A 24,141-nucleotide genomic window follows, 5' to 3' on the forward strand; every position below is an offset into this window, starting at 1 on the left:
CCATCAGCCACCTCCTTCCTCCACAGCCAAGGAGGGCAGACACGGAGCACAGACACTTAGTCTAGGACAAGCGGTTTATTGGCCGCCCAGGGGGGCGCACATGGACCAGGCAGCGGAACCACCCCGTGTGGTCTACATGCATTAGACCTCCGTGCAGCCTGCCGTCGCCGTCTCCATCCGCACAGGACGTGGCCACCGACGGTGTCTGCGGTGCACGGCTCAGAGAGGTTAACGCCGGGAGTCCTGGCTGCCAGTGGCCCCATTCTGTCCTGGGGGCTCGAGAACCGCTCTGCTGTCCGTGTTTGACGAGAAGGTGGCTCTTCCAAAACGCAACTGGAGCCTTGTCCCAAGCCCGGCCGCCCATGCTTGGTGAGGGAGGCCCTGGGAGCGCTGGGCTCTGAGAGTTGGCAGGGTGTCTGCGGCACCCGAGACCCTAACCCTGGCTCCTCCGCAGGCAGAGCCGTGGGCGTTTTCTCCTGGTTTTAGTGCCTTCTCACCTAGCGGGGAGCGCGGGGCTGGGACAAGGGGGGGAAGGGGGGGTGTGGGGATAGGGTGGTGGGGGTGGCAGGGAAGACGACAGTTGTCCAGCTTTGCTAAAACCTTTCCAGACAAACTCGCCTGAAGACAAAAGGGAGGGGAACGCTGGCCCATGCCGGCCGTTTCCCTGGGCGGACGCCGTTCATGCTGTTTGTCCTTCCTTCCCCCTTAAAGAGCCATCACACAGCAGCTTAGGGCAGGAGGTCTCACTGATCTTTATTTTGTTTAAAAATCCCCCCTCCCTCCTCCCCTGGGTCCTGGCAGTGTCAGCAAGACCCGAAAAGGAAGGGGATCCAAACCAGGGGTGAGGACCGAGCCGGATGGACTGTGAAAACTGCGCCCTGAGGCTCGATTCTTTGGCGAATCCGCGTATTTAAAACGCCGGGGAAAGGAGAGTTAGTCTCTTTCAAAGTGTCCGCGATTTCCTGTTGGCGTGAACGCACTCCCAGCATCACTCCCAGCAAGGAGCTGGAAGGGAGGCGATGCGACCGAGGACTGCGGAAAGGCCGGGGGCGGAGCGGGCTGTCACCCCATTCCCACCCGCTGTCACTGCAGAGCTGCCAGGCCCTCCTAGGCAGGGCTCCAGCACCTTCTCTGAGGCCCAGGAAGAGGCCCCAGGCCCTGGGAGACGGTCTCACCGGGGACATCGCCTTCCCACGAGCATCTCCCGGTCAGCGCTCCCACTTTGCCTGCAGGAAAATGCCTGCAGGAGGCACAGGCCTGGCAGTGGGACCCTCGGGCCTGAGCCGGGCCTTCCTCACTGTCATTGTCATTCCCCACCCGGCGAGGGAGGGATGTAGGAGTGAGCGATCCAGGCTCCCGGGGCAGGGGCTGCCAGCAGCTGGGGGACAGGAGAGGAGGGAGAGGCCGGTCCAGGTGGCGGGCCCTCCGTCTGTCTGCCTGCGGCTTTGGTCAGGGTCTCAGCCAGGCCCGGGCGCCGTCCGGCCCTGCCATCCCGCAGGCGGTCCCCAGAGGCCTTTGGCTTCAATGGATGACATGCAGCTTCCAGGCGAACGAATCCCAAACCGAGCCGGACGGAGGCGGCAGGCGCCTCTGGGAGCTAGGCTGGAAACTCGTTCCCGTAGTGCTGCAGGTGCTGGTCCCCGACGGACAGGTAGGTGGCCCGCATGCTGGGCGAGTACTGGGGGAGAGAGGGAAGAGGGGGCAGCAGCACAGGGTCAGAGGTGTCACCAGCTAAACCGGACGCTGTTCTCGGGAAGGTGCCGGGAATTTCTGAGGGAGGGGGAGCCGGGCCAGCCAGGTGTGTGGCCGTAATTGGGGCGCCCGCCCCTCCCTGCAGGTCCCTAAGTATCCAGGGCACTTCCTGCAGCAGCATCCCCGAGGGCCCCTGAGCATCCTGGTCTCAGCGCCACAGATCCAGGTCCCGGGACGCCAGGGCTCCTAGTTCACCTACTGGACAGGCAGGTGCAGCCCTAACCGGACAGACGCCTGCCCGGAGCCCTCCGCACCCCACCTGCTGGGGGGCCCGTTACCGTGGGCGGCGGCGAGCCTCTCCCGATGAGTGGCGTGCTCTCGTAGCGCGGGTTCCCGCCGAACAGCGCAGCCTGGTTCCTGCGGGGCCGAGAGGAGCACTCAGCGGGGAGGGCGCGGGGAAGGGGGTCCCATGGGCGTGCCTAAGGGAGGGCGGGGGTGGACACGGACCATGGAGAGAGCGAGGGAGTGTGGGCAGGAAGCTGAGGGGGGGGGGGGGGCGGGGAATAGGCCTCAGTGAGCGGCAGGGCTCAGGGGCAGCGTGGCCTGGGGAAATGCAGATTCTCGGCCCGAGACCCACCCACAGTGGGCTCTTCCCTCCGCACATGGGGCTATGCAGGGGTCACGTGACTAGCTGCTCCTGGGGCCTTCCTGCCAGCACCCCAGGGCTCCGGGGAGGGGATCCCTGGGCCTCTTGGACCGGCGGACCTATCTCCCTGTGGGCGAGGCTGCCGGGGGTGGGGCGGGGGGCCAGGGGCCCTGCCGTACATGTACTCAGAGACCGGGGCGTTGGAGAGGGTCTGGGCCGGCGGTGGGCCGGGCTGGCTGTCCAGGCTGCTGCTGTAGCTGCAGAAGCTGGGCAGCCGGCCCTGCGCGGGGAGGTAGGCCGCAATGCGCCGGGCCTGGGGGTTGAAGGGGTCGTCGTCGTCAATGTCGTTGTAGTCTCTGTCCCTAGAACGACACAGGAGGCGGCCCGCCCGCCCGCCGTGAGGGGCGAGGGAGGCTCCAGGGCCGCGGGGTCCCGGCCGGCTCCCCCGTCTTTCCTCCCAGGACTCGCCCTCCGGCCACAGCCGCGTCCTTCACTTTCCCCTGAAACACGCTCCTCAGCCCTGATCCCAACCTCACAGCCACTGCCTCCAGGCAGCCCGCCATGCTGACCACGGAGCCTCCCTAAGCTGCTTCCTCTCCTCGGACCTTCCATCTCTTCTCTGTCTACCTCCTCAAGATGCTGTAGGCGGGCGTTGAGCAGTGCTACCATCTCTGCTTCCTGGTGTCCTGGGGCACCCCTCCCCGCAGGGAAACCCCCCTCATTTATGTCCCACACCAGAGGCCTGCGGAGGAAGAGAGGACCAGCAAGGGATGCCAGGTGCGGGTGCAACGCTGTCACCGTCCTCAGACCCACTCCCGCCCGGGCTCCTTCTACAGAAACCAACCCAGGGGCCTGCTGGGGGCAGTGCCTGCGCCCTCCGCCGTTCTTGTCCATCCCGGGTGGTCAGCTCTGAGCTCCGTCAGAGCAGGCTCCCCCCCGCTCCCCCGGGAGGCCCCCTCCGGGCAGCCCACCTGGCGGGAGAGCGCTTCCAGGCTGGCGGCCCCGCGCGGACCATGGTGGAGAAGGCCAGGGCGGCCAGGAGGGAGAAGAGGCCCAGGAAGAGCAGGCCCTCGATGCCGTCGTAGCAGACGCCGGCCAGGGCGTCCAGGTAGTCCTGTGGGAGGGGACGCGCAGCTGGACGGGAGCGGGCACGGCCTGGGGGCTGGGCTTGGCCCCGGAAGCCCCTCTCCCTCGGCCTGGACCGGCACGATGACTCTTTGCTCCCCCCCCACCCCCCACCCGGGATGTGAAAGCTGCCGACACGATCCCAATGCGTTCCCTGCATCGGTGTCTGAATTCCCATCCCCGGAGCTGACCCTGGCCGTGGGCCTGGGATGCCCACTTGCAACCCAGGGAGATGGACGGGACGACCAGGTGGCCGGGAGTGTGGACAGTGGGGAGCGGCCGCCCTCACCGAGGTCAGGTCCCCAGTACCCTAGAGGTGGCCTGAACCAGTGCTGCCACCTCGCCCCCTGGTACTTTCACCGAGTCTCCCTGTCTCAGCTGCTGGAGAGAACCAAGCAGCCAGGTATCTCTCCCACCTGCCCGTTGCCCGGCTTCCTCCCCATCCCCGGGCAATCTCTCCTCTAGGCCCCTCCTGGCTGCTCTGGGAAAATGTGGCTCCGGGGGGCGTCCCCACCCCCCGCACGCCCCCCGGGGCCAGGCAGCACCTTGTGCAGCCCTCGGCAGTCCAACAAGGCTGTCAGCTGGTGAAGGCTAGACTCCGAGGAGTTTAGCAGGAGCTGGATGCTGAGCAGATCCTCCTGCAGACAGACAGACGGACAGACGGACAGACAGGCAGACAGGCAGAGACTGAGCGGTGGGGGCGGGCTTGTGGCGAGGATCACCCACAGCAGCCGGGGTGCACAGAGGCCTCTGAAGCCACAGGGGCCAGACTCCAGGGGGGCACCTGCCCACCGCCCGGCTCCCTGAGGCCCTGGCCCGGGCTCCCCCTCCTCTGCGGGGCGCTGGGGAGACCGCCTCACCTCCGCCGTGGGGAACACGGGCACGGCGAAGCGCAGCAGGCCCGCCACCTGGAACTGCATGGCGGTCAGCGAGCGCTGGAAGACGGTCAGCGCCTGCCCAGGAGAGACCCGGCCCCGCGGTGAGGGTCATTCCCCAGGACCCCCGCTGCAGAGGGCGGTTCCCTCTGCACGCACACCCCTGACATAGGCCCTTCACGCCTGCAGGAACCGCCCCCCCAGGACCCACTTCACTGCATCTGCACGCCAACCTCGCGCTGGGTCTCGTGTGACCTGGAGGGTGCTGACCGAGAGCACTGTCCCCTTCAGAGGACCACGGCCTCCCCCTGCCCGGTCAGTGCTGGGGCCGGGGGTCCAGGAGGGGGGACTGTGGGCAGGGGGAGGGCTGGGCGGGCGCGGTACCTGCTGGAAGGGGCTGCTGATGCTCTGATTGCAGTACAGGTAATAACGGGTCACCTCTGCAAGGCAAAGACCAGGTCAGGCAGGAAAGGGACCAGGCCCTCGTCCATCCTCAGCGGCGAAGCCACCCCCAAGCTCCCCAAGAAGGCAGGCTCTCAGAAACGGCCCAGCTCGGCTGGTGTTGCTCAGTGGTTGAGCATCCATCGGTGAACTAGGAAGTCACGGTTTGATTCCTAGTCGGGGCACAGGACGGGGGGCCCCGGCTCAATGTCGGTGGGGGTGTGCGCAGGAGGCAACCGATCAATGATTCTCTCTCATCACTGATGATTCTATCTCTCCCTCCCTCTCCCTTCCTCTCTGAGATCAATAAAAACAAATAACAAAAAGAAACGAAGGAGGAGGACCTCTGAAGGAGGCCCAGCTGGTGCTGGAGGTGTGGGGTTTGGGAGAGACTGGGGACCACAGGGCTGAAACAGGTAAGTAGAGGCACAGTCTGGCTGACCAGGCAGCTCTGACCACGGAGGCCCGCAGGCTGGTTACCTGTGCTAGGCTGGCCCTCCGTGATGTTCAGGATGAAGGTGTCGGGAGCCGCGCAGAAGTCACTGGTGCCCTAAGCCAGGGAGAGACGGAGGGGCGGGGCCAAGTCACAACTCTCAGGCCCTGGGGGGAGCCCCGTGCCCCTGCCCCAGCCTCTGGACCCCTCAGCTCCGTCCTGGGTGGCCACAAACAGCCAGGAACCAGGCTCCTGGGCTGGAGTCCTGGCTCTGCCCTTCCTAGCTCTGTTGCAGGCGCCTTGCCTAGAACATTCCCTTTATGAACTAATGTCTACCAGGCCTCCACGTCTCCGATGCCTCCTCCGGGAGGGACCCTGGCGAGCCGGGGCCACGGCGGCTGCCGGGTGGGTGCTGGGTCGTTTGCTCCAGGGCCCCCTTGCTCATCTGTTTCATTGTTTGTCTTGCTGTTCCCAAGTCCCACACCCTCCGGGGTGTCAATCCGGGGAGCCTTCCCTGGACTCTCTAAAGCAGGGGTCTTCAAACTACGGCCCGAGGGCCACATGCAGCCCCCAGGGGAGTCTGATCCTGCCCGCCAGGTTTTTTGGGCAGTGAGCGCAGCCGAGGTGTTACAGTAGGAATTAGTAGTTCATATAATCCGGCCCTCCAGCTCTCTGAGGGACCGTGATCTGGCCCCCACTTTAAAAAGTTTGAGGACCCCTGCTCTAAAGGATGCTGGTGCTGAATCCATCTGTGTGCTTTTGGGGGCGGGGCTGCTCAGGAAGACTTGGGGGGCTGGGCAGAGCACGGGGCTGGGAGTCGGGAGGACAAGCTCCAGGCTCTGCCACGGATGACCCACCGCATGGCCTGGCTGGTGACCAGCAAGGCCCAGGCACCCCGCCTTGTCACGGGAGGGGCAGCAGGAGGGGAGCCAGCCAGAGGGGTTTGGGGGGTGCGGAGAGAGCGAGGCTACCATCTTTGTTGGGTCACCCCCGAGAAGTTCCAAAGACGGGGCAGGAGGCCCTGTCAGAAGCTCTGCCAGGGATGTGGCCTTCTCGTCCCTGCCTCCCCCATCCGGCCAGGAGGACTCCCTGTGCCTGTCACCAGGACAGGGGCCTGTGTACGCACTGGCCACGCAGTGGGGACGGGGATGGGAGGGGAGGGAAAGGGGGCCGAGCACAGCTGGGGCGGGGGGAGAAGCCACCAAGGGCCCAGCTGATGGCTGAGCCTACAGGCAGCTCCCGACTCCAAAGGAGTCAGCCTGGGACCCTCACATGACAACACAGTGGTAACCAGTGGAAACTGCCGTTTAGTGAGCATGTGTATATGCCCCCTCCTTCCCCCACCCCATGGATTAACCACCTATCATCGCACCAACAAACCATCCTCTAGGGCAAGGGCTAGGATTCTCCCCATTTTACAGAGGAGAAGGCTGAGGCCAGGAGAGCCTCAGGGACCTTCCAGGGGCCCAGGCGGGGAAGGAGTGCCCAGATTTCCGGGAAGCTCCCCTCAAATCAGTGGTGCTGCGCAGCCAAACCTCCTACTGCCCCCTGCCTCCTTGGGGAGATCCTTCTGGGGACAGAACAGGCAGAGGGGGTGAGTGATGGGGGGCACCGTGTCAGTTCTCTGGCCCCACAGCTCCAAAAACAACCCACAAACAGAAGCCAGGCCTCAGAGCGCGGGGGCAGGGTGGCCACACAAAGCCGACCACAGCAGCCTTGGCCGCCCGCCTCCCCGTCAGGCTCCTCCTCACCCCGCTTCCCCTGCTTCCGTTTACAATGCAGCAGGATGTGCAGCCAATCAAAGGCTCATTCAGGGGCTCTGGCGCCGGGGCCTGACTATGCCAGTCAGGGAAATGGCCTTTCTCTCTGCAACCCTGCATCCCAGGCACCGGCCCGGAGACTGTAAATCACCGCTGGGCTCCCTGGATGCTGAAGCCGGGGAGGAGCCGGGAGGAGGCTGCCTCCCACCGGGCAGCTTCAGGGGGCACACTGGTTGCTGCTGCTCCCGGGGGCAGAGGCTGGGGTGGGGGTGGGGGGGAGGGCAGGAGGAGGCCCCAGCAATGCACAGCACGTGTGAGCTTCCCTGTGCTCACACCGTCCCGAGGAGAGGCCGTGGGCTGGCAGTGGTGCGTGTTGCCCTGGCCAGCAGCCGCTCTCCTGACTATACACAGCCCCCTCCCCCCCACCGCCCCCATCCCCATGGCGTCAGGATGCCTTGGAGCATGACGTGTGCCATCTGACCTGCCCTTCCCTGTGTCTGAAGGGCCCCCCACCTTGGAACACATGCTGGCGCCTGTCCAGCTCTCCCTCTGGGGGAACAAACCCCAACGGGAGCTGCCCGCCTCCCCTGCCCACCGGCCAGCTCCACCCCAGCAGCACCGGGCGTTCATTCTCTCGGTCCCGTGAGCGAGCGGCCAGCCCCTGAGTCCCTGGGCGTAAGTCTGGGTACAGGGCTCCCAGCAGGAGCCCGTTCCTTTCTGTCCAGGTCGCTGGGGCCCTCGAATCAGCGAGGGGCTCCCTGAACCCCCTGGTAAATCCTGCCCCCCGCCCCCACAGCAGGCTCCTCCGAGGACCCATCCACATGGGGGTGCAGATATGCCCGCCAGCCTTTCTCCTGCCACTTAGTGAGGAACAGACATGGCACCGGCGCCACTGGCTGCCACGGAGCCAGGCAATAGCCGGATGAATGAGTGAATGAGTGAATGAATGAAGAACTCAGGCACGCAGCTTTAACTCAGACGCCAGATCTACTAAAGACCGAGCATCTGCATAGGAAGTGCCCTGACTCTGTATTTTAGTTTCTAACATTTTGAGGTGCCACATCCACACACACACATCGCTGGGAGTCAGGCCGGGTGGGAGGGAAGGGGACAGAGGCAAGTTCAATGCCACGTCCCAGGGCCCAAGGGTGTGCCGCCGAGGGCAGAGGGCTGGAGGCCAGGGGGCTCCGCCAGCCGAGGGCCAGACCCCACCCGTCCGTCCCCTCACCTCTTCCGGCCCAGAGAGCCGTCACCTCTCACCCCTGCACGTCCTCACAAGCAGTAAGCGGTGGCTGGGCCCGGCCGGGTGGGGGAAAGGACAGGCTCCCGCTGTCTTTTTATCACCTGGGCTAACCGCCTCAGGATCCTGGGGAAGCCTCCTCTCCCTGGGCCTGTGTCCCCCCCGAAGCGTGAGGGGGGGCTGGTGCAGGGGATCTAAGGCCCTTCAGCTCTCAGATTCTGGGTTCTAGCTTAGGGACAAAGACCGGAAGCCGACCTGCCGTGGGGGCGCTGGGCGGGACACACTGATGTACCACCCACCTCAGCTGGTCCTGGTCAGGGCCCCCCGCCCCACTCACCCCCACTCACCACGGCTGCGGCGGCGTCGGCGGCCAGGGACGTCCAGCTGAGGATCACGGCCAGCAGCCCACAGCACAGCAGCCTGGGAGAGAGGCGCAGCGGTGGGGTCCAGGCAATGGCAGACAGGGGACCCCCTGATGGCTGACACCCCACCAACCTCAGTGCCCTTCCTCTTGGCATGAACTTGCCCTCCCTGAGCCCCGAGTCTTGGTCCCTGCCCTGACATGGGCCCCGCTGACTGCCGGGACAGGGAGAAGGGCCCACCCCTGGGACGTAGGTCGCTGAGCCGGAGACGGGAGGGGGGGGGGGGTCTGGCTAGGGAGGAGGTGCTGGTGGGAGGCTCAGGCCTGGGCAGGCCCAGGTGGGGGACACAGAGGGGCAAGCCCAGCCCTTGCTTGGGGTCCAGATAACAAGGTGGTGGCTGCCGCCCCCTGCTGGCTGGGCGCTGAGCAGGGGAGGAGGCGGCTGCAAGCTGTTGCTCCCACCACCTCCTTCGAGCCTTACGGGGTCCCCTTCTCTCTGCTGGTGGCCCCGCCACCCCACCTGCTTGCCCGATCTTTGTCCCAGGCCCGCAGGCCGGGCTACTCACAAGGCCAGGAGGCACCTGGAGCGCTTGGCCAGGCCCACGCAGGCGAAGAGGCAGACGGCCAAGTCCAGGATGAAGAGCAGGAGGTAGGAAAGCCACCTGGGGGAGTGGGGCGGGACGGTCAGGGGGAGCAGGGCACAACTCCCCACTTGGGGGCCTGACCAGCAGCCCCAGGCCCACCGAGCCTTCGCTGTACCACTGCTAGGGGCGGGGGAGGGAAGAGGGGGGGCCAGGAGGGCCTTCTCCTAGTGCCCACAGGGAAGCTTCCTGCTCATTTTTTCCCTCGATGTCGGAGCCAAATAAATTCAGGGACCCCTCCTCTCCAGCGCTGGTTTCCTGCTTCACTGGTACCCAAGGAGGGTGAGAGGGCTGGCGTGTGGACAGGGGCAGGAGGTGGGCCGTGTGGGCAGGAAGTGGGACGGAGCCCGGAGAAAGTGACAAAAGGGTTCCGAGGGGGAGCTTGCTCGCTGGAGGCCTGGCAGCGTGGTTCTTCCTGCCTTTGTGAATGGAGACCCTCCGATCGAAACACCCCCGGCACAGAGCGGGGCAGACCGGCAGGTGCCTGTGGCGCCCAGAAATGGAGGTGGGGGAGATTGCAGGACGAGGCCATCAAAGAGCCAGCTTTCTCAGAATCAGAATCAGAGCCAGAAGGACCCGGGGACCATCTGGTGTTAGGATCTCCACTCACTGATTGGGAAACTGAGGCCAGCAGCAGGGGAGCCAGGCCCAGGAGTTCCCCAACTCTCCAGCCTTCCTACAGGAGACAAAGCCATGTCCGGAATGTGTGGCTCAGTGGGTTGAGCATCGACCCATGAACCAGGAGGTCATGGTTCGATTCCCGGTCAGGGCACATGCCTAGGATGCAGGCTCAATCCCCAGTGTGCGGCGTGCAGGAGGCAGCTGATCAATGCTTCTCTCACCATTTATGTTTCTATCCCTTTCTCCCTTGTGTGTGTGTATGTGTGTGTGTGTGTGTGTGTGTGTATATATATATATATATATATATATATATATATATATATATATAGAGAGAGAGAGAGAGAGAGAGAGAGAGAAAGGGGCCAGCCACCAGGCCCCTCTCAAAGTCCTGGCTTCATGTTTCAAACCAGAAGGTTTCGCGTGGCTTCCCTCCCCATCGGCAGGAAATCAGGTCAGGACTGCTTCCGGCTCACTCTCCAGGACCGAGCTCAACCCCTCGTTCTGCAGCCTGGCCTCCCGCCGCATGCGGTTCCTGGAAACAGCTCCGCGAGGCGGATGCATCTTCCCAGAGGAGTGGGGGATGGCCTGGGTTTGTATTTCCAACGGAGGACGGGGCTCGAGGCTCTCCAAGAAGCGGCCAGCCCTGACTCCCATGGCCCCGCCCACATCCGGCCTCCGCCGGTTCACTCCTGGGCTCACTCCGTCACAAGGCCGTCTGTGCGGGCTTGTCAGGCCTCCAATGCGTGGGCAGGCCTGCACGGAGTGCTGAGCGATGTCTGCTGAGCTGGATGGCCACGCTCTGCACCGTCCAGAAGGCAGAGAGGGGGAGGCTGCCTGGAGCCCCAGCCCTAAGGCCGGTCAGCCAAGAACAGACAGAGAGCGCCCAGAGCTGCTCGGTGAGAGGAGCGGGTGAGAGAAGGAGCGGGTGAGAGAAGGAGCGGGTGAGAGAAGGAGCGGGTGAGAGAAGGAGCGGGTGAGAGAAGGAGCGGGTGAGAGAAGGAGCGAGCAACAGTGGAAGATGAGAACAAGGGACAGGCCATCCTCAGGGCTCAGGGGCTGCAGGCACCAACCCTGGAGGAGACCTCTGCTGCCCAAGGGGTGGGAATTGGGGATGGGAGTTCTAGGGGTCCCTGTCAATCACCTTGATTGAAATAGCTCTGGGCAGTTGGCACCACCCTCCTCCACCCACTTTAATCTATCTATCTATTTATATTTATTTAAATGCATTTTATTGATTTTTTTTACAGAGAAGAAGAGAGAGGGATAGAGAGTTAGAAACATCAATGAAAGAGAAACATTGATCAGCTGCCTCCTGCACACCCCCTACTGGGGATGTGCCCGCAACCAAGGTACATGCCCTTGACCGGAATTGAACCTGGGACCCTTCAGTCCATAGGCCGACTCTCTATCCACTGAGCTGAACCAGTTAGGGCCCACCTCTCCCACTTTTAAGAAAACTACCTTAAAAATAAGCTCCTTTAGATATGCCCTCTGCTAGGTCCTCTCAGAGAAAGCTGGCTGCAACCGCCTGGCCTCCCCTGACCCCTGACATGACAAAAGGGCTGCGGAGGCTCAGGCAATGAATCTCTCTCCAGGACGACGAATCAGAGGCCTCTGTTTGGGGTCACGGGTCACAGCCAGTCCTCAGAGGTGGCAGTCTGTCACCAGGAAGAAAGGCGCTGCTTCACACGATCATCCATCTAGGGCAGGGGCTGGGCGGCTGCAGGGGGAGGGTCTGGGGGTGGGGGTGCTACCTGGAGCCAAGACCTCATGTGTTGCCTCTCAGCAGGGCCCTGCCCCGGGGAGGTGAGAGCCGGGTGCGGGGTCTCTGGCTTCTCAGCCGGGGGAGGGGCTTTCCCATAAAGGGGAAATGAATCCAGAAAACCAGAGTAGATGGTGCAACGCGGGGCTAAAGGCGGTGACCTTTGCAAATGGCTTGAAAAGGAGCCAACGAATTGGGGGTGGGGAGGGGGGAAGGGGGTCCAAAGAGGTGACACCTCTTGGTCAGGACTCATTTATCTGCTTCGCCCTCCAGCCTCCTCCGTGCCGGGCCCTCCAGCCTCCTCCGTGCCGGCCCGGGTGCAGGGACTTCATGAGTGGGTGCTCCTTTAGCTGGGAGACACCCAGCCAGACGGCTGCCGCCCTCCCGGGCTCTCCCAGGGGGACCTTCTCTAGACCCTCCGGCTGACCGGTGAGTGCCCAGCGTGTTGCCTTGGGACGGGGTCTGAGGAGTGGGCGGGCAGGGGAGACTCATCGGGCCCCAAAGAACAGGTGACGTAGGGATGAGCTTGCACCAAGTATGGCAAATGGGGGGGGGGGTGTGTGTCCCCCAACCCCCATCGCTCCAGCTGGGGGCACTCTGGGCTTGCTAAGACATTGCCATCAGGGGAGGCTCCGTGCAGACAAAGAGGCGCCCATGTCCCTGGCCGCTGGCCCCACACACCGCGGCAGGTGAGGAACCCTCAACCACTTGTACTTCACTCAGCAGCAGCTGGGGGGCATGCTGGGAGCCCGAGCTGTGAGGTCCACGCTGGGGTCCCGGCTGAGCACCCTCTCCCGGCCTCACGCCTGCCTCTCCAGGAGGCTGGTCTAAGGCCCAGCCCTGGCCCCGCCAGCCCTCGTGTCCTCTCACTTCAGCTAACGGCTTGTGGAGACCTTGGGGCACCTCCCTGCCGGGCCCCAGGACGCAGCCCCCCGGGCCCTCACCGGTAGTACTCCACGTAGCCGGTCTGGTCGGCCAGCCGGGTCAGCTGGGCGCTGACCTCCGTCCACACGGGCACCCCCGCCAGCTGGTCAACGAGGCCGGCCGCCCTCTGCTGCACCAGCTTCAGGGCCTGGAGGTAGTCGCTCCGGGCGGCGAAGATCTCGCCGAGCCGGGCCAGGTGCCGCGCCAGGTCCACCTCCATCGTCTGGGTGGTCCCGGACACCTGGGGAGAGACCGGGGTGGGAGTCTGGCCCGGGGGCGGGAGGAAGCCAGAGGGGGCAGCTCCGGACCCCGAGTCTGATTCCAGAGGAGTGCTGGGAGGAGCGGAGGGCGGGGCTTGGGCTCACGTGAGAGCACCTCACACCCACACCCACGCCTATCCCAGCCCTCCCGCCCGCCCGGCCCTGCAGGGCTCCAGAGGCTGCTGCTCAGAGGGAGGACGGAGGACAGAGGCTCCCATCACCCACCCAGCCCTCTGGCCCCTCCCTCCAGGGGTCAGGTCCCGACCCGGCCTGACCAGGATCTGTCCCTGCGATCCAGCACCTGACTCTAGACTCTAGAGAGACTCAGGCAGAGAAACACACGATCCCCCTGGTGCTTCCCTGTGATTCTCCTAAAACTCTCAACACGCTGGATTACGGATTCTCTCTCTTAGGGGGAGGAATCCTCTGTGTGAGCCCAGAGTTCCTGTTGCCGCCTGACTGTTCATTCCCAAAACAGGATGGAAAGGCCTGAGAGAAAGATGCTCGTAGTCCAGCCAGCGGCAGCTCCCAGCTGGCGTGAAGGCAGACAGGGAGCTTTGCACGAACAGACAGACCCCATCCTGCCGCCTGGACACCTGGTGGGAGGAGACCGGCGCCTTCTCTGTCTGCACGTCTGTCCGGCAGGCGGAGAGACAGGCTCCAGTCCCCTGGCTGAGCCTCACGAACCTGGAGCTGAGCGGACCCTGAAGGAAGCAACTTGCGATTCGAAGGTCGAGGGGGAGGGACGATGGCAGGGACTGTCTATGGCCTGAGGACAAGGACCGCAGACCCAGGGTCCCCGGGGGACACAGCCCCGGAGCCCAGCGCCCCCCTCCCTCCCTGCGGGCCTGCTCGGCGTGTGCCAGCCGCGAGGGGAAGCAGCGCGGGCTGTCCTGAGGTGGTCACGCTAACCGGACCTGCACGGCTGGCTGGAAGGGGGGCGTGTGAAACCCGGGCCCGGAAGGAAGATAAAGGTGACCCAGGAGAAGGGGCAGGCGCTTCCCACAGCCGGAGCTCGGCAGGAGGCAGATGACCCCGGATTAGGGGGGCGGCCTTCACATCTGCACCGCTCCGCGCTCTGAGCTCCCGGTTCCAGGAGGAGAAAGGCCCTTTGTTTCATTTTGTTTTGTTTTGTTTTTCAATGTCCAGGGCTTGTTCGGTTCCGGCTAGTTCCTGGTTCTCACACACTGGCCGAGTGGGCGTGGCCGGCCGAGGAGTGGGCGGGGCTGGCTGAGGAGTGGGCGGGGCGGAGTGCAGAGATGCACATCCCTTATGGCTTCCTGGGCTTTTGGCCTCACGCGGGGTGGAAACCACGTGTAAGTAAACACAGCAACTAAACGTCACCCCGGAAAACTGTCCTTTTAAATTCAGTAAGATGGACACACACGTGGCCGCAGGCACGTTATTAAACGCAAGAGGAGACACACACCGTGAACTCCGTGGCATTTTCACGTTCCTGTTATGTGACAGCCCAGGGCTGCGAACGGGATCTGTCAACGTCAGTTGGAAGCCACTTCCCCTCCACAGCTCCGAGTTAACTTCTCTCTTTTCCTAAATCCCTCCTCCAAAGACAGACGCGAGGACCTGGCGGCCTCTCTCCTCTGTCTTCTCGTAGGAAACAGAGCAATGCAGAAACAAAGACCCAGCGCCGGCCTGCTGCAGCACCCCTCCCCACGCCACCCCGGCCTTAGAGGATCCGACAGGCAGCTCCCAGCAGGAGGCAGAGGGGGGATGCTCCAGAGTTAATAGCCCCCCACCAAGGGCAGAGGCAGCTCAGCCCCAGGCTGGGGCGGGTTACAGGCCAGTTAGTAGGTAGTGGAAGCTGTGTTCCCATAGGGTATAGGATGGAGCTGTGTTCCCATAGGGTATAGGATGGAGCTGTGTTCCCATAGGATATAGGATGAAGCTGTGTTCCCATAGGGTATAGGATGGAGCTGTGTTCCCATAGGGTATAGGATGGAGCTGTGGTCCCATAGGGTATAGGATGGAGCTGTGGTCCCATAGGATATAGGATGGAGCTGTGTTCCCATAGGTTATAGGATGGAGCTGTGTTCCCATAGGATATAGGATGGAGCTGTGGTCCCATAGGTTATAGGATGGAGCTGTGGTCCCATAGGGTATAGGATGGAGCTGTGTTCCTATAGGACAGTCGTCGGCAAACTCATCAGTCAGCAGAGCAAAACATCCACAGGACAACGATTGACATTTCTTTGGAGAGCCACATTTAAACTTAAACTTCTTCTAACACCACTTCTTCAACATAAACTAGCCCAGGCTGTGGTGTTTTGTGGAAGAGCCACACTCAAGGGGCCAAAGAGCCACATGAGCCACACACCAGCATGGACCCTGGAGGAGGAGCCCAGCCCCGGAAGGAGACTCCCCGAGGGAAGGGAAGGCCCAGAGCGTGACCTTCACCAGCGGATGGTGACTGTGAGGAGTGGCCTTGTCCCCCGGGGCTGGGGGAAAGGAGGAAGTCCCGGAGCCATCCCATAGGGTCGCGGGTGCTGAGGGGAATGAGCGGACAGACCCACAGGGCCCAGCAGCCTTTCTCCTTCGGTCCTCCCATCCCTGGCACCCCGCCCGCCTGGGAAGCAGCAATTGCCTGTCCGCTCCTGGCAGGACCAACTGCAGCCCCAAATGGAGTCCAGCGCCCCCTCTTCCCCCGGAGCTGAGCGGGCGGGATCTGACTGGGCCCTTGTTCTGACCACACTGACCTCCCCCGCTGAGCCGGGCCCGGCCCGGCCTGCTGCCCACTGCCCAGAGCCTTACCAGCGCATCGATCCCGGAGAAGGTGTGGTTCGCGTTTTCCAAGGAGTAGATCAGCTGGTACACCCCATCGTTGGTCTCGCTGTTTCCATAGAAACCAACGCCCACCGCGGCACTAGGGGCAAGACCCCAAAGGAAGTTAGAGGTGGCACCAGAGACCTTGTTGAATGTGCGTGTGTTTTAGAGCAGGTTAGGCTCACAGCAACACGGAACGGCAAGTTCAGTGTGACACACGTACCTCCTGCCTCCCCTCCCAGATTCCCCTGCTGCCACCGCCCCCACCAGAGCGGGCCATAGGTTCTAACTGAACCTACATGGACACGTCGTATCACCCAAAGTCCATGTGTGCATGAGGCTCCCTCTCGGTGTGGAACATGCAACGGGTGTGGACAAGCGTCCGAGGACATGCGTCCTCCATTAAACACCACACAGAGCATGGTCCTCGCCCTGGAACCCTCTGTCCAATCTGTCCACCCCACCCCCCGCCCCTGGCGTCCCTGTGTTTCCCTGTCTCCAGAGCTTTGCCTTTCCCAGAATGCCATGTGGTGGGGGCCCCACAGCACGTGGCCTCTTCGGATCGGCTTCCTTCACCCACTCGCACGCATTTCCCTTCCTCCGGCTTGCCACGGAGGGACGGCTCATTTCTTTTTAAATATATTTTTATTGATTTCAGAGAGGAAGGCAGAGGGAGGTAGAAACATCCGTGATGAGAATCATGGATCGGCTGCCTCCTGCACGCCCCACACTGGGGATGGAGCCCGCAACCCAGGCATGAGCCGTAACGGGGAATGGAACCGTGGTCTCCTGGCTCACAGGTGGACACTCAGCCACTAAGCCACACCGGCGGGTGGCTCATTTCCTGTGGGCGCCGAGTCTGGATGGGCCACAGCTGATGTCCTGTCACCCACTGACGGAAGTCCTGGTTGCTTTCAGGTCTGACTGTTATGAACGGAGCTGGTCTCTCCGGGTAGAGCAGGTGGGTTTGACGTTAGCTGAGGCGCTCTCTCCGGGAGCGGCTTCAGGGCCAGCCTGTCCCGGCCTGGCTGCCTCCTCCACAGCTCAGGGCTGCGCGGCCGCAGAAAACCCTCCTGCTCTGGCCCTGTGAGTCCAGCTGAAGAAAGCCCCTTCTTCCTCTGAGCCGGAGCCCCTCCTGGCTCCCAGTGTCCTCCGGGTTCCCCGGAATAAGCCTCCGATTCTCAGACACCCCGTCCGACACCTGAGGTCAGACACGGGTCCTCTAGCTCCACGCTCACTGGGCAGTGTCCCCCTCAACATGGCCTGAGTGAGGGGCCAGGCTGTGCATCCAGCTCTGAGCACGGGGCAGGGGCAGGCGGGGGGGGGGGGGGGGGGGGGCGCTGATGCCCTGAGATCCCCTCTCCCCACCGCCGACTGGTGCTCACAAGCCCCGGTTTCTCCGCAGGATCCCCCCCCCCAAGCGCTGTCCCTGCTCCCTCCCGCCCCTCCCTCCCGCGTGGTGAATGGGTGTTCGTTTAGTTCTAACCAATAGGGGAGCTTTGCCTCTCTCTCTGTGAAATTGCATCTGGTGGGATTTGGTCCAGCATTCCCGGCGGAACAAATCACCTCAGGCCCCGCCTCCGTCACCCACGCGCTTTTCTCACCCCCACCCCTGGGGGCTGTGAGCCGCCTCATTAAGCAACCTCCTGGGTGTTCATTCATGACAGCAATCCTGGGGGTGGGGGTGACATGACAGGAGCTAGGACGGGGTCCTGGGAGGCTGTGATAGGAACCTTCCAGGTGCTCAGTGTTCCCATTAACAGTGCAGGCCAGGCCCTAGCTGGTGTGGCTCAGTGGATAGAGCGTTGGCCTGGGGACTGAAGGGCCCCAGGTCCAGGTCTGGACAAGGGCACATGCCTGGGTTGCAGGCTCCCAGTGGGGGGAGTGCAGGAGGCAGCCAGTCAATGATTCTCTCTCATCATTGATGTTTCTATTTTTCTCTCCCTCACCTTTCCTCTCTAAAATCAATAAAAATATATTAAAAAAAACAAGTGCAGGTCAGGGTGCCCGCCTTCCGCCCGTGTGTCAGTGAGGGCTGGGCTGGGCCCTCCCCATACAGTGCCGTCTTTCTCCCTGGCTCCCTCCTGCCCAGCACAGATACCATGAAGAACCCGCTAAGCGCACTGCACACTCCTGTGTACTTTCCCCTCAATGGCAGGTGATTATTACTTACGGGATCTGACCCTCTGGAGTTATTAAATATATATATATATATACACACACACACACACACACACACACACACACACACACACATATATATTGATTTCAGAGAGAGGAAGGGAAAAGATATAGATAGAAACATCAATGATGAGAGAGAATCACTGATCAGCTTTAAGGCAGCGGCCGGGAGGGGACAGGGACTCAGAGAGCAGGTGCCCTCTGCTCGCATGTGCCACCCAATACATAGCCGGGCAGGGGACGTGGCACGGCAGAGGCCCCATGCCCGCTCCAGGCCTCTGACTCCCGCCGTCTGGCAAGAAAAGGGACAACGCCCACCAGGGGCAGGCTCTCCATGAGGCACCCGGAGCTCTGTCAGGAGGACCTGGCCAGAAAGCGGACGAACCAACCGCTGGGGTTTGTTGGGGGACTGATGGTGGAGGGCGAGGAAGGGGTGTCACCGTCACGGGCAGGACGCGGTGGGCAGACCTACTTTCCGCCCACCGCGTCCCCTCGCGCTCTCGCCCGCCGCCCCCGAGCCACCCGCGTGGGGCCCGCGTGAAGGGACACTCACCAGCAGACGAGCCCGGCCACCACGGCCGACCAGGTGACGCAGCAGGACGGGCGCGGCTTGGCCTGGCGGCGGCAGCAGGCACACACCAGGTAAGCCGCGAGGAAGAGGAGGTTCAGGCCCAGGCAGGCGGCGGCCACCAGCCCCAGGAACAGCAGCGACTGCGGAGGGAGAGGCGTGGGGTCAGCGCCCGCCCTGTGGGGGGGCTGGGAGGGCACTGCGCTCAGGCCTGGGGCGCCCACGGGGCTGTGGGTGTAGGAACCAGGCTCAGCGGTGCGTCTGCAGACACGGGGGCTGGGGGGTTGGGGAGGACCAGCTGAGGGTGGTGGTGTGGGATGGGACACACCTGGATGGACATGGGTGAGGCCCTGCCCGAGGAGACGCCCAGAACCCCACAGAACTGAGGGGACAAGTGACTGAGGGAGACAGGCAGGGAGAGGGACACCTCAGGAGCTCAGGGGGACCTGGGCCAGGCCCAGGAAGGGATGTCCTGGCGGATCTGCTTCCTCCGAGCCTTGTCCTAGGGGTGGGGTCCCTCCAGAGAAGCCAGAAGCCAGGGGAGGGGAGAGGTCGGGATGGACCCTCTGGGGTCCCTCTCACGGAGTCATGAACGGGACCCCACGACCCCACGTGCCAGTGGTGGCAGCAAAGCCCAGAATTCTGACGGGGTAGGAGGTGCTGGCTCAGGCCCAGAAGGATCTCAGGTCCCGTAAAGGGAGCTGCTGCTGCCAGGAGGCCTGTGCCTGCTCCATGCCCTCCGATCTCCTGATGCAGCCAGATGGCGCCAGGCTTGGTGGCCGCAGCCGGCGCTGGTCCTGGCCCTGGCTGTCAGTCAGGCTCCTGAGGAGAGAGCCTCACCCAGCCTCCCACGTGCCCCCCGAGGGGGTCCTGGCCCAGAGCCCCCTGCGCTCCAGCCTGGGCTGTCGGGGCGGGAGCCTGCTTCTGGGGGCGGCAATCAGCAGGGTGGGGGAGGTGCGGGGACCCTCAGGTCCAAGGGGGAGATGATTCTGAAAATTGGCGGCTGGGGCTGCAGGCCTGGGCATCTGGCTTCAATGAGGTCACCGATAATGCCTCAGCCCAGGAAGGGGGGAGGGGGGAGGGGTGAGAGGAGGGCTGGAAGGCCTTGCTGGGCAGCCCAAACTTGGAGGGTGGGCATTGTTAGTGGTTTACTGCTGGGCTGGGAGGGCAGGGGGCATGGGGCAGAGGGGGCTGCGAGAGAAGGAGGTGGGATGGGAGAGGAAAGGAGGAAGGTGGGTGAGGAGGAGGAGGGAAGTGGAGGGCTAACTAGCAGGACGGTTCCCACAGCCACTCCCCCACCTCCATGTCCCTGCCGCCCTCTCACAGGGGATGACAGTCCTGCTTCTGAGCAGCACAGGTCCCCGTGTGCAGGGGTGAGGGAGGATGGGGCAGGTCCCCGTGTGTAGGGGTGAGAGAGGACGGCGCAGGTCCCCGTGTGCAGGGGTGAGAGAGGACGGCGCAGGTCCCCGTGTGCAGGGGTGAGAGAGGACGGCGCAGGTCCCCGTGTGTAGGGGGTGATTGAGGATGGCGCAGGTCCCCGTGTGCAGGGGTGAGAGAGGATGGCGCAGGTCCCCGTGTGCAGGGGTGAGAGAGGATGGCGCAGGTCCCCGTGTGCAGGGGTGAGAGAGGATGGCGCAGGTCCCCGTGTGCAGGGGGTGATTGAGGATGGGGCAGGTCCCCGTGTGCAGGGGTGAGAGAGGATGGGGCAGGTCCCCGTGTGCAGGGGTGAGAGAGGATGGCGCAGGTCCCCGTGTGCAGGGGTGAGAGAGGATGGTGCAGGTCCCCGTGTGTAGGGGGTGAGAGAGGACGGCGCAGGTCCCCGTGTGCAGGGGGTGAGGGAGGATGGAAGAGGGAGAAAGCGGTGGAGGGAGCCCGGAGCCCGGCTCACACGCCGTTCTGCTCTGACAGCCTGGACAGGACAACTTCCCATGTCGCCTGTCCTCCCGGTGCCTTGCAGCCACCACCTCCCATCCCACCCCAACACCCTGCCCGCAGCCCCTCGCCCCAGCCTCTCCTCGGTGAAGGGACTTGGGTGAGCTCCGGTTTGAGGAACCAGAGCAGAAACCCAGGCCCCGAGCGGGGGCAGAGTGACCCGCTTGCATTCTGGGAAGCCTGAGGCTGGGACTGGACCCCAAGGGGCTTCTGCACTCAGTGGGGGCGGGGAACAGCCTGAGCCCCCTTTCCCGAAGCCACAGAGGACAGAGTGAGCCAGCCCTGCGGGGAGGCCGGGCCGCGGGGGCCCACAGGCTGGGAACGGTTAACACCCCCAGCTGCCCTCCCACCCTCTCGCGGGCGCCAGGGGGGTGGGGGTGGGGGTGCAGCGTGATTGTCCGATGACCATGACTCAACCTTTAGGCTGGATGAATGGTGCTTCCTCATCCCAGCCTTGGCTCTCCCCAGCCCTTCCCGGGGGCTCCCTGCCTGGCCGCTCCCCCAGAGACCCGCCCCCACGCCGAAGCGGGGGTTAGTGGGGTGAGCCTGTAATTCTGGGCCTAGCCCCGACTCTGTGCCCTCCCCTGGCCTGGGCACTCACACTGGCACCCTGTGGGGAGTCTATAAACAGAAGCACCCCGAGTTTAGACATGAAAGTACATGCCGAAACACGAAAATATCTCTGCTGCTTCATGCTTGCCCCGAATATATAGTTACAAGCACCGCTGCTCCTTCACGCGTGTCCCGGAGGCCTGGTCTACGGATGCAGCAGAGGGGACAGGAAGTGCACGTGGCGCTCACACGGTGACTGTAGCAACAGCGAGCACAGCACCGGGGAACTTAAGACGTCAGTATGTTCCAGGTACATTAGCTCACCAGTGTCTGGGGTCGGTCCTACTATGTGCTATGGGACCCTCTATGTACTAAGCACTCACACGGTGACTGTAGCAACAGCGAGCACAGCACCGGGGAGCTTAAGACGTCAGTATGTTCCAGGTACATTAGCTCACCAGTGTCTGGGGTCGGTCCTACTATGTGCTATGGGACCCTCTATGTACTAAGCATGCTGCCTGGGACATCTGGCCTAACACGTGCAGGTGGGGCAAGCGAGGCTCAGAGAGGCACAGACACCTGCCATGGTCACACAGCAAGCGGCAGAACCAGACAGCGGCATGGCGGAGCCCCGGCCCGGCCCGGCCCCCCTGGCCATCCCGCCGCCCGAGCCTGGCAGGGAGCTCGTTTCGGATCAAGTTTGCTGAGCGCCCGGATGACTGGCGGCGGAAGGTGCCCGATCCAGGGTGCTACCACCTGCTGCCCGGCTCTGGCTGTGACCCTCTCAGGAGAAAGGGGATCTCTGGGAGAGATGGGCTCAGCCAACAGCACTCACCAAACAGGACCCACATCCAGAGCCACTCCCAGCCCTGGCGGGCTCACCACCTCTCCTCCCACCCTGTCCTCAGGAGGCCCGAGGGGACCAGGAGCCTGGGGGCTGGGGTTGGGCCGTGACCGTGGCCAGAGGCAGGGGAAGCCCTCTGGAGTCACTTGACACCCAGCACCGCGTGCCAGGTCCTAACCCGGGAGGGGCGGGGCAGGGCTGTGAGTGGGTCCTTCTGGCTCAGATGCCACCTCAGGCCGTGCTAGCCGGGGCTGCTGGACACACAGGCGCTGTCCCTGGCGCGGGCCGCCATCCCGCCCGGAGGAGAGAGAGCAGTGGTTAGAGAGAGCCAGGGGCGCGATCTGGGACGGGGTTTGGGACAAATACACAGCGCAACACAGCAGTCTCGGCAATCACACCCGCCCCTCCGCACTCAGGGAGCCTCAGGGAGCGTTATCCCCCAGGGCTGCCCCAGGCAAGGGCATTCTCTCTCAGGGACCGACTCCCACGGGCGGGGCTCTCGGACTGGGAGGGGCCCAGTCCGCACAGATCAGGAGGGGAGGGAGCCAGGCGGGGAGGGCCCAGATTCTCCCAGAAGGCGAGGGAGGGGCGGGAGCCCCAGGATCTATTATTAGACTCCGGTCCACTTGCTGGGCACACCCCGCCGGTGGGGATCCCCGTTCCCGGGCCTGCAGGGGAAAGGCCTGGCGGGCAGGAGGCGAACAGCGGGCTCCAGGCTCAGCGTCCTGCAGGCCGGACGGGCCCCACGGGCCCCACACCGGATACGGTGCCCGTGAACCTGACTGCAGGCGGGGGTCAAAGTCCGGAAACTGGCCCATAGCTCAGAACAAACGGCCCGGCCGGGGCGGCAGCCGGATCTGTGACCAGCAGGGAACTGACTTGGCCTGGGCCAGACCTGAGAATGTGGGGGGCTTCCGTAGCTCAGCCTGGGCGAGGAAGTCTGGGGGGGGGGTACCCCACCCGCCGCGGGGTACAGAGACCGCAGGGCGAAGGGCCAGCACAACAGAGAAATGGCCGAAGTGCAGGGAGAAGGGGGTGGCCGGCTGAGACCCCGAAAACCCAGGGTACAGAAGGCTGTGTACGGGAGGCTGACGCTGGCCAGATGGGGCCGACCCGGGGCCAACCCGGCCCACCGTCCTTCCCCCAAACATCCCGGCGCCGGTGGGGACCCCGCCCCCGCCCAGCCCCCCAGGGCCGCCCGGGAAGAGGGGCGCTGCGGGCCCAACTCGGGAGACTCCAGTTAGTTTCAGCCCAAACTTCTCCCGGTCGCCCGGCCCCGGAAAGAGAGAGCTTTTCCCGAAGCCGCAGAAGGAAAACTCCGGAGCCCGCGCTGGCCCGGAGGAGGGACCGGGTTCCGGCACAAAGGTCCCCGCCCGCCCCGCGCGGCCTCCGCCTCCGCGCTCAGCTCCACCCCGCAGGCAGCCCCGCACCCCCTCCCCTCCCCTTCCCACCGCGATCGAACCCCCAGTGCCCAGTGCTCCCGGCCCACGAGGTTCCCGGACGGAGCGCCGAGGTGAGGGTCCCGGGGGAAGGGATGGGGGCGGGGGGTCTGGGAGGCTGGCAGAGCGGCTTGCTGGGGAGGCGGCCTGGGTCTGCGGACTCACCTCCTGGTACTCCTCATCGCGGGGGCGGAAGGTGCTGTTCACCCACTGCAGGCGCAGGCTGAGGTGCGGGACCCGGTGCAGCCACACCACCCACCAGGGCGCCAGGTACTCCCCGCGTGCGCCCGGCATGGCCCGGCCGAGAGCCCGCTCCTCCGCTGCCGCTGCAGCCGCCGCCACCGGCCCGGGACGCCACCCGCCCGGACCCGCCCCAGGCCCCGCCCCTCTCCGGCCCCGCCCCGCCCCGCCCCGGGCTTGGCCCCGCCCTCTGGGCGTCCACTTTTCTGCCGGGCGTCCCGCCCAAAATCCCTTTTGGGATCTGGGATCTGTCCTGGCCTAGGCGAAAAAGGTGGAAGAAGTGAAAACAGCCCAAAACGCTCCTAAATCTGTTTCTTCATAATTACTAAGTCTCATGTCCATGGGTGCAGCTAGCAGTCATGGCACTGGAGGCGAGGCTGGCCGTTATTTAGGGGGTGGTGAACTGACTGGGGACATTTAGTAGTTGTCCCCTGGGGGCCACTGGGGACTGAGGAAAGCTCAGTAAGGCGGGACTGGGCGGGCCTCCTGGAGGAGGGCCTGCCCTTAGGAGAGGAGGGGAGGGGCGGGGAGGGGTGGGCAGGGAGGGAAGGGGATGCCAGGCCCTCAGCTGCACATGTTTATTGAGCATCTACTGTGTGCCAGCGCTGTTCTGTCCTGAGCAAAGCAGACAGAACCTCCCCCACCCCCCCGCAGGGCAGCACATCTCAGTGGGCGGATGGCGACAGTCGGCGTGCAAAGACGCACGGAGCGACATTAGGGGTGTTTTGGAGAAAAGCTAAGGCACAGCAGGGTCAGCTGATACCGTGTTTCCCCGAAAATAAGACATCCTCCGAAAATAAGACCTACTTACAAGTTTCCTTCT

The 24,141-nt window shown here is 63.9% G+C and overlaps 1 protein-coding gene across 1 annotated transcript; it reads right to left on the minus strand.

The window, feature by feature from the left end:
* Positions 1-60: 60 nt before the first annotated feature.
* TTYH2 (tweety family member 2) lies at positions 61-23,457 on the minus strand. The gene is made up of 14 exons (XM_084862141.1): positions 23,244-23,457; positions 18,297-18,454; positions 15,551-15,662; positions 12,542-12,762; positions 9,140-9,235; positions 8,560-8,632; positions 5,260-5,329; positions 4,723-4,778; positions 4,324-4,416; positions 4,009-4,101; positions 3,310-3,452; positions 2,518-2,700; positions 2,031-2,109; positions 61-1,678 (listed from the first exon to the last, which is right to left on the minus strand). The coding sequence occupies exons 1-14, from the start codon at positions 23,370-23,372 to the stop codon at positions 1,598-1,600; spliced, it is 1,587 nt and encodes a 528-aa protein (XP_084718267.1). The 5' UTR covers positions 23,373-23,457; the 3' UTR covers positions 61-1,597.
* Positions 23,458-24,141: the final 684 nt, after the last annotated feature.

This window comes from Pipistrellus hanaki (genome assembly GCF_964339955.1).
Source record: "Pipistrellus hanaki genome assembly, chromosome: 16".
Classification (NCBI taxonomy): domain Eukaryota; kingdom Metazoa; phylum Chordata; class Mammalia; order Chiroptera; family Vespertilionidae; genus Pipistrellus; species Pipistrellus hanaki.

Coding starts and splice junctions, on each gene's coding strand:
- TTYH2 (XM_084862141.1), bottom strand. CDS start 23,372: ATGCCGGGCGCACGCGGGGAGTACCTGGCGCCCTGGTGGGTGGTGTGG. Junction 4,779..5,259: donor GGAGGGCCAGCCTAGCACAG/GTAACCAGCCTG, acceptor TTTGCCTTGCAG/AGGTGACCCGTTATTACCTG. Junction 2,110..2,517: donor GCCCCGGTCTCTGAGTACAT/GTACGGCAGGGC, acceptor TCGGCCCCGCAG/GAACCAGGCTGCGCTGTTCG.